At 62.3% G+C, this 13,219-nt stretch overlaps 1 protein-coding gene across 5 annotated transcripts in view; it reads left to right on the plus strand.

Annotated features, from left to right (window-relative positions):
• Nucleotides 1-13,219, plus strand: part of KCNAB2 (potassium voltage-gated channel subfamily A regulatory beta subunit 2) — an 85,815-nt gene that overhangs the window by 52,540 nt on the left and 20,056 nt on the right. For all 5 annotated transcript variants that reach the window (XR_009865888.1, XM_062190339.1, XM_062190341.1 and 2 more), the window contains 2 exons: nt 8,509-8,552; nt 9,181-9,218. Coding sequence is in view for 4 of the 5 variants with exons in the window: in XM_062190339.1 (XP_062046323.1) it covers nt 8,509-8,552; nt 9,181-9,218 (82 nt within the window). In the remaining variant the exon portion in view is untranslated. The remainder of the gene's footprint in view (nt 1-8,508; nt 8,553-9,180; nt 9,219-13,219) is intronic.

A 13,219-nucleotide genomic window follows, 5' to 3' on the forward strand; every position in this document is an offset into this window, starting at 1 on the left:
AAAGAAGGAAGCACAGTGGGTCTGCAGAGTCCAGGGTTCCTGGGGTTACCGCCTGGGCCCTCACAGAACAGTGAACAAGAGACCACTGCCCCCGGTCACTGCGCATCTGTCCAGCAGTCTTCTATGGCCCTCGGCGTGCTCAGGGACACGGTCCAGTCTCCCCTTGCTCGTACATCCCCAGTACGCATCGAAAGGTTGCTGGGCGTGTGACATCATACAGAACAGTGTCCCTGTGGAGAACGGGGCCGAAGGTACTTGGGGGTAGGAGGGAGCTGCTTGTGCTGGGGGACCGGCTTCACATGGTACCTGCTGTCAGGTGATGGGGAGAGAAACACAAAAAGCATTCCCATGGGTAACAGTGGGTGTGGAGCCCTGGGTTGTTTTTGTTTTTTAAGATTTATATATTTATTTGAAAGGCAGAGTTACAGAGAGAGAGGGAGAGAAAGGGGTCTTGCATCCACGAGTTTACTCCCCAAATGGCTGCAATGGCTAGAACTGGGCCAGGCCAAAGGCAGGAGCCAAGAGCTTCTTCCAGGTCTCCCACGTGGGTGCTGGGGCCCAAGCACTTGGGTCATCCTCCACTGCCTTCCCAGGTGCACTAGCAGGGAGCTGGGTGGGAAGTGGAGCAGTCAGGACTTGAACCGGCACCTGTATGGGATGCTGGCACTGCAGACAGTGGCTTTACCCACTATACCGCAGCACTGACCCCCAGCCTGGAGGTTTCGAAGATAGATGACTTTTTTCGGTAACAGCTCTGAGCTATTACACACACACTGCGCAATTCACTCATTGAACGTGTGCGATTCATTGATTTTATTGTACTCACGGAGTTGTGCGAAAATCGCCACCGTCAATTTAGAACGCTGGCATCACTCCCAAAATGAAACCTTTATCTGTCTCTCCGTAGCCCCCTCCCCGTCCATTCCAGCAGCCGCTGATCTCTGTGGATTTACCTGCTCTGGGCCTTTCTTGTAAATGGACTTGTATGGTGTGATCTTTCACGACTGGCTTCTTTCACGGAGCACATGGCTTCGAGGTTCACCCCTGGCCTGGCGTGTGTCAGCACGCCATTCCTTCTTAAGGCTGAGCAAGGCTGCGTGCTGTGGATATCTGCTGTGTTTCAGCCATTTGTCAGTAGGTGGGCATGGGTTGTTTCTGTTCTCTGGCTGTGGGCGTTTGTGTTGAAGACTTTGTGTGCGCATATGTTTTTGGTTCTCTGTGTGCAGCCTTGTGGTCATGTGGTGAGCGGGTGACACTTTAACCATGGCGACTATGGCTTCTGAGTCTCACTCAGCTCTGCTGGCTAAGAGCAACCCCTGAGGGCTGAGGAGACCCCGGCCCGGGCTGGGACCTGACGACTTTCCAGAGCACAGAGAGACGTGTGGAAGAGTGAGCCAGGGATCTCGGCGTCTCACTAGGCCAGCAGGCGTGGCCTCACGGGGTGCTCGTGTCACAAACACTGCCTCCAGGGCCCAGCCCCAGAGCTGCTGACTCCGTGGGTCTGAGCGAGGCCCAGGACTCTGCATTTTAGCAGCCTCCCTTGGCTCCCGATCAGAGACCAAGCAGACAGCCCTGGGAGGGGAGCACCTGGGGCAGTGCAGGGCAGTCTCCTGTGCCGTTCGGACAAATGAACATGATCTTCTCTCAGCAGGGCAGGGGACCTCTGGCCTTGCAGGTTGAGGGGAGTGGGGTGCCTAGCTGAGCCCCTGATCATGCTGGATAAAGAGCCCCCAGGTATGGGGAGCGGAGGGCAGGGCTGTCTCACCGGCTGTCTCCGGCCTGTCCAGCAGAGAACAGCCCGTAGTCTTTAAGTTCCAGGCCCAGCCCAAGGAGACACTCGCTGGCACAGGACAGAGCCTGCAGGCTGCCCCTGGCCCTCCTCCTCTCCTCTCCGAGGGACTCGGCAAGGGCCCCCCCCCCCCCGCACGGAGCACGGGCCCAGCCACTCTGTTCCTGTGGGCTACGTGGGCAGTGGCAGGAGGAAGGCAGAGCTGGGCCTGCAGCTGGGCCTGCCGGGTCCCCACTGGCCCCCGTGGGTGGCACCCATGACTTGTTAGGGCGCCCTCAGCAGAAGCACCCACTCTGCCCTCCCAGGCCTCTGTCCCCAGGTCTGGCCTGTGTTCCTGGTGAGGACGTGGGAGAGGCAGACAGGGCTGGGGGCCTCACCACAGCACCACAGACCCTGCCCGGGGCCTCACCCACGTGTGGCCTCTGCCTCCCCTTCCAGGGGACCGGCTTTCACACCTGCACGGTGGCTCCTGAACAGGACACCCCGGTGGGAACAGGGTTTCGTTCTTCGCTGAGGGTGGAAAGGCAGGCAGCAGTGCCATCCGCCGGGAACAGCTCCGGGGCTTCTTTCTGGGTCCTGTCGGGAGCAGGGATGGACAGCCGGGGAGTGGGGAAGGTCCCCGAGGGACAGAGCTGGGAGGGGCAGTCAGTGGAGGCCCAGAGAGGGCAGAATCGCTGCTGAGATGGCACGGCGAATGCACAGCAGGACCTGGGCTGGAGGGATTGCCTGCCCCTGTCCAGCGCTCTGCCCAGGAGGCAGCGCTGGCCAGGGCCCCCCTGTAGAGTGTCGGGGGACGCGTGGGGGCGGAGGGCAGAGCCAGCCCCTCCTGACGCTGGGGAGCACGGGGTACAGTCTGGGGGAGGGCCTTCACTCGCCCACTCACTCACTCGGGAAGTACTTACTGAGCGTGCACTGGGAGCTAAGTACTATCCCAAGCAGGGATGCGTCTGTCCCCTCGCCCCTGCGATCCCGGCTTTCCTTCCTCGGCCGCCTTTGTCGTGGCCGGGGAGGCAGAGAGGGCCCCCCGCTCCGCAGCTCTGATGTCACTTTGCCTCCTCTTCTGGGCATCAACGCCGAGCAGACAGACCTGGACGCTCGCTCCAGGGAGCCGGGGACTGACAAGCTCAGCCGACCGGCTGCTCCGCCAGCCTCCAGCCGCAGCGCCCACCCGCGCCTCGGCCCGGTGGTCCCGGCCCAGCGGCCGTCAGCCCCGGGGGATCAGCAGGGCAGCAGCGTGTGCGTCCTGCGTCATTAATAATGAATCGCCGCCCGCTGCCCGCACCTCACTGCCTGCGCCTCTCGCCGGCCACCTCACTGCCTTTAGGGGAGCCTCGCAGCCCCCCCAGGGGGAGCCGGGAGCCAGCGCTCTCCAGGAGACTCAGGGAAGCCTGCGGGAGCAGCTGCCGCCCTGGACCCCCTGAGCCGCTGCCCCAGGGAGGCAGCCACCAGGCCACCACCCCCGAGCTCAGCCAGCTGCAGGCTCCGCCCACCGAGAGAAACGGCTGTGCTGACCACGGGGAGCTGCCCAGACCAGGCGAACACTTTCCGAGACTTTGAGGGGCCAGAGCCGAGCGGGGAGAGGGGAGAGGGGAGAGGCGCCGGCCCCTCCCTCCCCCTCACCACGGTCTCCTCCAGCCCCACTCTGGAAATTTGACTCCGAAGCTGCTCCGGCTTCTTCCCAGCCACTGCCTTCGGGAATCCTCACGCCTGCAGGAACTCCCCGCCGCCTCCTGTCCCGGGAAGAGAAGGGCCTCAGGGGACCGCTGACCCCTGCGCCCGCGGGGAGCAGAAGCCTCGGCATGCAGGTGTCCTTCGTCTGCTCCGAACACAGCCTCAAGGGCCGGGGCCCCGAGGAGCGGCTGGGCCGGCCGGCGGCCAGCAGCCCCAGCCTGGGCACCCGCGGCCGCTTCCGTGCCGTGGCCATGGTGGCCCGGAGCCTGGGACAGCTGTCAGTGCAGAGCCTCCCGTGTGCTGGCGACCCCAGCGTGAAGCAGTCCGGGATGAAGCATAGGTAGGAGGGGCGGCGGCTGTGCGGGGCGGGGGCCACCTGCCACAGAGCCCCTGCCCGGCAGGCGCGGGCAGCCAACGCGAGTGTCCAGGAGGGGCTACGGTCAGCACCGGGAAGACCTGGTGGGAAATGAAGCAGAGGTGTGGGCCAGCCCCGTCCCTCTGCACGCTGGCCCCTCTCCCTTCCTCCCTGGGGGTCACTGGCCGTAGCGGAGCCATCCTGGTCAGACTCTACAAAGCCTCCTGTTCCTGGGGACCCCCAGGCATCGGCCACAGGCCCTGCCCTGGGCACACAGGCCTCAGCAGATGCCCCTGGTGGCCTCCTGTCTGTGGCCAATCGCCTGATAAGCATCAGTTTGACAGGCGGGGGCAGCCAGGTGGGCCATGAGCTGGACTGTGTCCTCACCCCCGCCGGACCCACACCCCGGCGGGCGGGTCAACGACTCCGGCAGGGACGGGGCGGCCAGGCAGCATGCCAAGGCGTTCCCTGCCGCTCAGCCCAGGAGGTCTCGTCTCCCTCCATCACCGCTCGGTCCTCCAGGTGAGGAGAGGCTGAGTGTTGGCAGCAGAGCCTCCCTTCCCGTCCCGGGCCCAGGACTGAAGAGGGAGGGTCCCAGCTCTGCACAGAGGGTCTGGGGGCCTGGCTTTTCCCAGCCTGCACAGAGTCGCGTTCCGGGGCGGGGGGGGGGGACGAGGGTGCCTCTCCACACCAGCCTCCCCAGGAGAGGCTGCAGCTCCGAAAGAGGAAGCGGGGACGGCTTTGCTCTCCAGGAAACGGGAAAAGCCACGGAGGGTTGTAGTTGTCACTCAGAGTGACGAGAATGTCCCCCAGCACCCGTGCCAGGGTCTCTCCAGCAAAACCTGTGTCACCTGAGCCCAGGGCCCCCTCAGGACAAGGGCTGAGCGACAGCACCTGCGTCCTGGTCCGAGGCAGGACTGGTTCTCATCAATGACCCTGGTGGGTAAACAGCTCATGTTCCCGCCCTCTGCGCCAGAGAGGGCAGTGCAGGGGGACGCGCCGTTCCCGAGGCTCTGCGGGGTCGGTGGGGGTGGAGAGGTGGGAACCGGAGCAGGGTTCTCATAGGCAGTTAAAGGCGTGAACACAGTGACCGACTTCTGACCAAGCGCTCAGTTGGCAGTGTGTGTGCACGTGTGTGTGTCCGGCCACACACGCATGCACACGGGCCAGAGGCATGGCCGGGAGGCCGAAGACCTGGGGTAAACCCCAGCCACCCACTTCCTGTGTTGGGACCCCTGTGAGGTCACAGTGGCCGAAGCCAGAATTGAAAGTGAGAGCACGGCCCGCCAGCCGCCCTTGCCGGCCCCCCTGTCCCCCGAGCTGCCCCAGGGCCACCCTGGCGTGTAGGTGGGGACTGCAGGACTGAAACTCTGGCCGCCTCCCTGCGGAGCTGGCCCTTCCCCGTGTGTGCCCCGGGCACACTGCGGGTGAAGCCACCCAGCCTGCAGGTGCTGACGGACCTAACAGTGTGCCCTGTCCTGCTCTTGCCGAAGAGCCCAGGAGGCACTTGGCGGGTGTGGGTGGGGGAGTGAGTCCCCTGAGCAAGGGAGGAGCGAGCACTTGGTCTCTGCTCTCCCCTGAATTATACCAACACGTGTCCCCAGCAAGCCCCCATGGGATGGCGAATATGCAGATGCCCAGGCCCTCCCTAGGGAATGGGGCATCCTTACGGCCCAGCTAGGCCGTCACAGGGGCCGGCCAGCGGGAGGCTGCTGGGAAGGTGTCCTGCCTCCCTGACACCTCCAGGCCACCTGTCCAGACGCTGTGGCTTCCCCTTCACCGGTTACATTTCTCTTAAAGATGTATTTACTTCTTTAAAAGGCAAAGTGGCAGAGGGAGAGATCTCTCAGCTTTCACTCCCCAGATGGCCGCAGTGGCCAGGGCTGAGCTGGGCAGCAGCCAGGAGCTTCATCCAGGTCTCCCACATGGGCGGCAGGGGCCCAAGCACTTGGACCGTCTTCCACTGCCTTCCCAGGTGCATTAGCGGGGAGCTGGATTGGAAGCAGAGCACCCAGGACTTGGACCAAAGCTCCTACAGGGATGCTAGTGTTGCAGGAGGTGGCCGGCCCCCACTGGTCAAATTTTAGTCCTCGTCCCAGGTGGCTTAAATGAAAGGTCCTACACCCCCCTGTATGGACGGGCCTGGGACCCCCAGCACCTGTGGCTCCAACCTTCAGTGACTGCCTCCCTGGGCCAGCAAGAGCGCAGGGGAGACGCACGGTGGGTTAGTGACGGCCAACGCGTTTGGGCTCTCAGGTTTGCACCATTTCCTCTGCGCGTCAAGTTTTAATTAGGGGGAGGAATCTGTAGGAGACCGTGTTTCCTAAGTTAGGAGCGCCCGCGGCCCCTGCCCAAGCCGGGCTGCGATGTCTGGCGCTCCCGCCCGTGCAGAGCAGCCGTGGTTTTACAGCTCGCAGCCTGGAGGGGGCCTGTCCCTTCTTGTCCCTTCTCCGAGGCCTGGCAGCGGATGGCAGATCCAATACCGTCACTTTAACGGGGAGGCAAGTTGAGCAGGGCAATCGCAGCATCACGCGGCGCCCTAGATTCTCTGATTTTCTCCCGTGGGCAGTGGGCAAAGGCCCGTGCAGAGCCACAGGGCCTGGATCCCTGCCACGCCACAGAGGAAACAGAGCCCATTCGGGGCAATGTCCCTGTCACAGCACTCAGACCCAGAACAGTTAAGAATCAGGGAGCAAGGGCGGCCCCCACCAGCCCTCCCCAAGCCAGCAGCCCAGGGCTGTCTGCTCCTGAGCCACAGCCACAGGTGGGGTCACCCTGTCCTGCGTGGCCTCACCTGCCTGCTCCTGGTGCTGCTCCGAGCCTGACCACACTGCGCGTCACGGTGTTGGGTTCTGCGGCATTAAAGGGGTGTGTGCAGGAGGAGGTGCCCACAACATGGCCTCTGGCACAGCACAGTCAGGGATGGCTCCCCCATGGTCACTGCGGTCGGGGGTGGCAGCCAGCCTTCCTCTGGACACCGGGACTGTGCTAGGCCAGGTGCCCGCGGGGCTGGGGGCCCTGCAAAGCCCGGATACTGCTAGCGAGGCGCTGAGGCACTGGCATCCGCAGCCTTTGTCAGCTTCTCAATGACCCCGAGGCAGTCCAGGTCTGCTGGTCAGAGGTGTCAGTCCTTCCTCCCTCCCCCGTCCACTCCACGGTGCGATTTCTCCCCAGTTACTCTCCAGCTGGCGTGGGGGAGGGGAGCCAGGCTACCAGACAGACCCTGTGCTACACAGGGAGTGACACAGCTGGGCCGGAGCACGCAAGCAGTGCAGGGAGGGCACTGTCAGGTTCCGTCACTGGCTCGCGGGGGAAGCAAGAGGATGCTGGGCCCTGTAACGTGGGAACAGGTGAAGCCGTTGGTCTCTCTCCGGTTGGTTCTTGTAGACAGAAAAAGCCACCCCTCCGTGACCTGTGCTGGCCCCTGGGGAAGGAGACCCCCGGCGCGTGCCTCACCTCGCCGCACCCTCACGGCAACCCCGTGAGAAAGGCGGTGACAAGAGAGAGCTCGTTCTGCAGATGGGAGCACCAGGCATCGGGCAGTTCTTAGGAACTGGGGGGAATTTTAAAAGAAAGACGGGCCACTTAAAACGCCCCTTCCTACAGATGACACACTCAACTGCTTTTAGACTGCGCACAGTGTCACCCGCCCACCGTGACCCCCGAGACAGCCAGACCTGGGGTCCTGTGCCCAGGGCAGGTGAGGCAGCTGAGGGTCAGAGCTGGGCCACTGGGGGCCCCTCAAGCCCTCAGGCCGCCTTCCGGGGGCCAAGCTGGGACGAAAGGGGGTATGCTGAGGACACATGCCTGTGAAGGGGGGTGTGGAGGCCCGGGGGCCTTGGGGAAGGAAGTCTCACCCAGCTGGCTCCCGGAGCGGCCAGCTGTCTCCCCCGGACGCCGTAGCAGGATCCACGAGGGCTGGGGGTCGACCCCAGGTGGGGCGGGGCCTGGCTGTGGCTGCGACTCCCTCCACCATTTGTCAACCGCGCCACCTGACCATCCCGTGTGCCGGTGAACAGGGTGGGGGTGGGGAGGCGAGCCCGGACCCCCGCCCCTCCGCTGCCTGGGCAGGTCTCAGAGCTCCGCCGTGGCGTGGGAACCGTGGCGGCACCAAGCAAGGAGCATGCTGGGAGCTTGTGCCAGGATGGACGGCTGCCGCCCTGTGTGGCCTCCCAAGGACAATTGTATGGGCTCCAGGCATGCACCAGTGACAGGGCCAGGGCAGCCGGCCCAGTTAGGATGTCGGCCCCGCCGCGGCTGTAGGAAGGGACCTGGGATGGAGCTCTCGGGGGCCACACGCCGCAGCTCAGGGAGGTGAGAGACAGACCCCAGGCTGCGAGGTCCAGGTGAGGTGGGGGCCTCGGGGAGAGGCAGGGCAGCCCCACAGGGTCCAGAGGAGAGGGGGGATTCAGCAGGGGTGGTCGCCCGGGGACACGGCACAGTGCCACCCAGGAAGCAGACGTCATGAGCTGCCCCCGGCAGTGGGCGGGGGGCATTGGTGCCTCCGCTCCCCTCCAGGGCCAGCATGCGAGGCCACTCCCCAGCAGTCCCCGCGTCCCTCACAGCCTCGCGATGTGTCAGCTGGGCGGGGGGGGGGGGGGGGGGCGGCCTTGCAGGGCCACATCTGGCCGGTGGTGGGTGGGCCTTGGCGGGGGAAACCCATACCAAGCTTGTGTTTTTTCTTCCTTTTCAGGAATCTGGGCAAGTCCGGCCTGCGGGTGTCCTGCCTGGGGCTTGGTGAGTGAGGCGTCCCCTGGCTGCCCCCTCCCCCAGAGCCCAGCAGTCAGGGGCCAGGTGGGGAGGGGGAGGGGCAGAGCCAGGCCTCAGCAGAAGAAGCGGGGAGGGGGCCTAGAACGGATTTCTCACACAGCCTCCTCCTCCCCGACCCAGAAAATCAAGGCTGCTTGTGGGCCTGGGGGTGTCAGGAAGAGGGAGTCTCCCCCGTGGGTGGGCTCAGCCTGAAGGACCCTGGGACTTGGCCTCGGTCCCTGTCACCAGGTGCAGGCCCCCTCCACCTGCACGGGGCACGCGCACAACCCAGAGGCCCCAACAGGCCCTCTCCCCCCTCTTCCCAGCAGGAGCAAGTAGCTTGCCCGTGGCCAAGGAGCACCCCCATCAGCCCCAGCTCAGGGCAAGCACTCGCGAGGGACCTTGCCTGCGGGGTCTGCGGTCACTATGTGCCCTGGAGACAGTCACCCCGAAACACAGAGAGAGAGGGAGGGACTGGCCCTGAAGGCCAGGCGTCCACACGCTCACAGCACAGTAGGGCAGCCTGTGGCTCCCTTCCCCTCCCCCACCAGCCTGAGGCCTCCCATGGGGAGAACCTGGCAGGTTCCCTAAATCGGTCCCGTGTGTCTCCTTCCAGGAACGTGGGTGACCTTTGGAGGCCAGATCACCGATGAGGTAAGCAGTGACCCCCCGACTGCATGCAGACCCCAGCCACACAGCGAGGTCCCCTGCGCGAGCCAGTGAGCCTCATGCGCGTGGCTCCCCCCAGCCCGTTAGCCAGGAGAATTCAGGGGGCACACGGTTCCCAGTGGGTGCAGGCCTGAGCCGCCCCTGCAGCGAGTGCCCGCCGGGGTCGTGAGGAGCCGCAGCCTCTGCGGTTTTGCTGCCGGCGGGAGAACCTGAGGAGGCTGATGTTTTGCCAAGCTCCATGGCACACGTTTCCAGGAGCCGGCGTGAACCATGGGCACCGCAATCCCCGTGTCCACGGGGCGTCTCTCTCCACGGTCAGGGCACAGAGGAGCCGCTGTCGGGGTGCTGCTGGCGCCCCAGGGTCTCTAGGGAGGAGGGGCAGCCCGGGCCGGGCGGATGCACACTTCTGGACAGAGACAGCTTGGTGACCAGAGCGGTGATGTCGCTGGGCGAGCTCTGGCACCCGCACGGGAAGGGGTTTTCCCATCTGCCCTCCTTCCTGCTGGGAGGGCTGTGACGGTGGCTGGCGACAGGACTGTGAGAGTACTTCTGCAAGTTCATGGAAATGGGAAGAGAAGCTCATTTCATTCTGAAATCCATGCATGATTTTTATGTTACATTTTCCATGCATTCTTTTAAAGATTTAGTTTTATTTATTTGAAAGACAGAGTTAGAGAGAAGTAGAGACAGAGAGAGAGGTCTTCCTTCTGCCCAGATGGCCGCAACGGCCAGAGCTGCACTGATCCGAAGCCAGGAGCCAGGAGCTTCTTCCAGGTCTCCCACATGGGTGCAGGGACCCAAGGACCTGGGCCATCTTCTACTGCTTTCCCAGGCCATAGCAGAGAGCTGGATCGGAAGAGGAACAGCTGGGATTAGAACCAGTGCCCATATGGGATGTGGGCGCTTCAGGCCAGGGTGTTAACCCACTGCGCCACAGCACCAGCCCCATTTCCATGCATTTTTGAAAGATTTTGTTTATTTATTTGAGAAGCAGAGTTACAGAGAGGTAGAAAGAGAGAGAGAGAAAGTCTTCCATCTGCTGTTTCACTCCCCAAATGGCCGCATTGGCCAGGGCTGGGCTAGGCCAAAGCCAGGAGCCAGGAGCTTCCTTCCAAGACTCCCATGTGGGTGCGGGGGCCCGAGCACTGGAACCATCTTCCACTGCTTTCCCAGGCCAAAAGCTTACAGCTGGATGGGAAGAGGAGCTGCCAGGACATGAACCGGTGCCCGTATGAGATGCCAGTGCCACAGGCAGAGGCTTAGCCCACTATGCCACAGCGCCGGCCCCCATGAATTTTCTAAAGACCCCTCATGTTCCCCGTGCTGTGAGGTCGCCAGGAATGGGCTATCTCAGGGTGAACTGGAAGTTTCTAAGGAAGGGAGTTACCCACCTTGGCCCACACCAGTTTGGTTCTGGGCACTTGCAGCAGAGCTCAGAGCCCTTAGGCCCACGTGCCTGGCTCGGTCTCACTTCCCCTCGTCATGGTTGCTCCATCATGGAAGTGTTGTGCCGGAGCGAGTGCAGACAGAGGAGCACCATACATGGTGAAATGTGACGGCCCTTTATCCCGGCGGTGGAGAGCGGGCCCTGTCCTAAAGAACTCTCCACCCCGAAGCTCAAAGGCACAAGGTTGATAAAGGCAAAAACCACAAGGAGGGGAGGGGAATGCAGTAAGGGGTAAGGGGGATACATGGTTACTAGGGTCAGGGGGAACGCGTGGTTACTGGGGTCAGGGGGAACGCGTGGTTACTAGGGTCAGGGGGAACGCGTGGTTACTGGGGTCAGGGGGAACGCGTGGTTACTGGGGTCAGGGGGAACGCGTGGTTACTGGGGTCAGGGGGAACGCGTGGTTACTGGGGTCAGGGGGAACGCGTGGTTACTAGGGTCAGGGGGAACGCGTGGTTACTGGGGTCAGGGGGAACGCGTGGTTACTGGGGTCAGGGGGAACGCGTGGTTACTGGGGTCAGGGGGAACGCGTGGTTACTGGGGTCAGGGGGAACGCGTGGTTACTGGGGTCAGGGGGAACGCGTGGTTACTGGGGTCAGGGGGAACGCGTGGTTACTGGGGTCAGGGGGAACGCGTGGTTACTGGGGTCAGGGGGAATGCGTGGTTACTAGGGTCAGAGGGAACGCGTGGTTACTAGGGTCAGGCTGACCTAAGGCCTATGCAAAACTACTATAAATTATAACCTTAACAATTCCAGGTCTAATCTTGCCATTAATCCAGGTGTTGTCCTAAATCGCATGTGGGCACAGACAATCACAATCCTATCACTAACCCGGTGCAGCTTCAGCGATCACACTAGGGGGTCTGTGCTCCCCCGGGTGTGATGCAGTGGACTGCTGTTGTCTTTTAGACCAGAGTCTCACGGGGGGCGGGGGGACTTTCTCAAGATGGAGTCCCAGGTGCTCCGAGACGGGGTCCCTACTGTGCAGGTGCTACCTCAGAGAATCCCATGGAGGGTGTGACGTCACGTGGCAGGTGATGTCCCTTGGAAAGGCAGAGGCAGACAGGCAGGTTCTGGTGATTCCACCCCCAGCAGATCCGCTGCCTTGGAGTGACCTGCGGTGGCCCAGGCTGGCGCCGTCAGGGACGCCGAGGCACAGCCGGGGATGTCGGAGGCCATGTTTGGATGGCACCGAGCTGCCAGATGAGGAAGGCACAGATGAGGGGGTCGGGGCTCTGGAAGGCTGTGCAGGTGAGCCTGAGCGAAGCAGCAAGAGGAATTCTCGTGTTAAGTCCAAGTGAAATCCAGCACCCCAGGTCCCGGGGCACAGCCGACTGCAGGCCCAGGAGAACGCGTGGGCTTTTCCTCCCCAGTTTGCGTCGGCCCATCCTGGCCACGTTGTTTGTTTGTTTTAAGTTTTCTTTAAAGATTTATTTGTTTCTTTATTTGAGAGGCAAAGAGAGAGAGAGAGGCCGGCGCCATGGCACACTAGGTTAATCCTCCACCTGCAGTGCCGGCATCCCATATGGGTGCCGGGTTCTAGTCCCAGTTGCTCCTCTTCCAGTCCAGCTCTCTGCTGTGGCCAGGGAGGGCAGTGGAGGATGGCCCAAGTGCTTGGGCCCTGCACCCACATGGGAGACCAGGAGAAGCACCTGGCTCTTGGCTTCAGATCAGCGCGGTGTGCCAGCCGTAGTGGCCATTTGGGGATTGAACCAACGGAAAGAAGACCTTTCTCTCTCTCTCTCTCTCTCTCTCTCTCTCTCTCTCTGTAAATCTACCTGCCAAATAAATAAATAAATACTCTTTAAAAAAAAAAAAGAGAGAGAGAGAGAGAACAAGTTCTTTCATCTGCTGGTTCACTCCCCAGAGGGTCACAACAGCTGAGGCTGGGCCAGAGCTCCGTCCTGGTCTCCTGCATGCGTGGCAGAAGCCAAACACTCAGGCCATCTGCTGCTGCCTTCCCAGGATCGCCAGGAGCTGGATCAGGAGCAGAGCAGCCAGGGCTCAAACGGGCACTCAGATACGGGATGCTCATGCTGCAAGCGGCCGCTTAGGTCACAGCACCACGTCGCTGGTCCTTGTTTGTTTTTAACTAAAAACATGAAATTTACCATGTTAGCCATTTAGCTCCCACCCACTGGCCCACTCCCCAAATACCCACAACAGCTCGGCCTGGGTCGGGGCAGAGGCTGGGAGCCCAAGGACTGGAGCCATCATCCGCGCCTCCCAGAGTGTGCACTAGCAGGAATCTGAGACAGGAGCCAGAGCTGGGGCCCAACTCGGTCACCCTGACCTGGGACAGGACGTCTTAGCCAGGCCGCACGCCTGCTCCCTGCCATTTCAGCCATGTTTAGGCATGATACCGTGGAGCCATCACCCGTTCAAAACGTTCATCACCCCAAACCAAGACTCTAGTCTTTTATTTTTCACAGATTTATTTATTTATTTGAAAGGCAGAGTTACAGAGAGGCAGAGAGAGAGAGAGGTCTTCCATCTGCTGGTCCACTCCCCAGATGGCCAGAGCTGCACTGATCAGGA

Source organism: Lepus europaeus, chromosome 5 (assembly GCF_033115175.1).
Source record: "Lepus europaeus isolate LE1 chromosome 5, mLepTim1.pri, whole genome shotgun sequence".
Classification (NCBI taxonomy): Eukaryota; Metazoa; Chordata; class Mammalia; order Lagomorpha; family Leporidae; genus Lepus; species Lepus europaeus.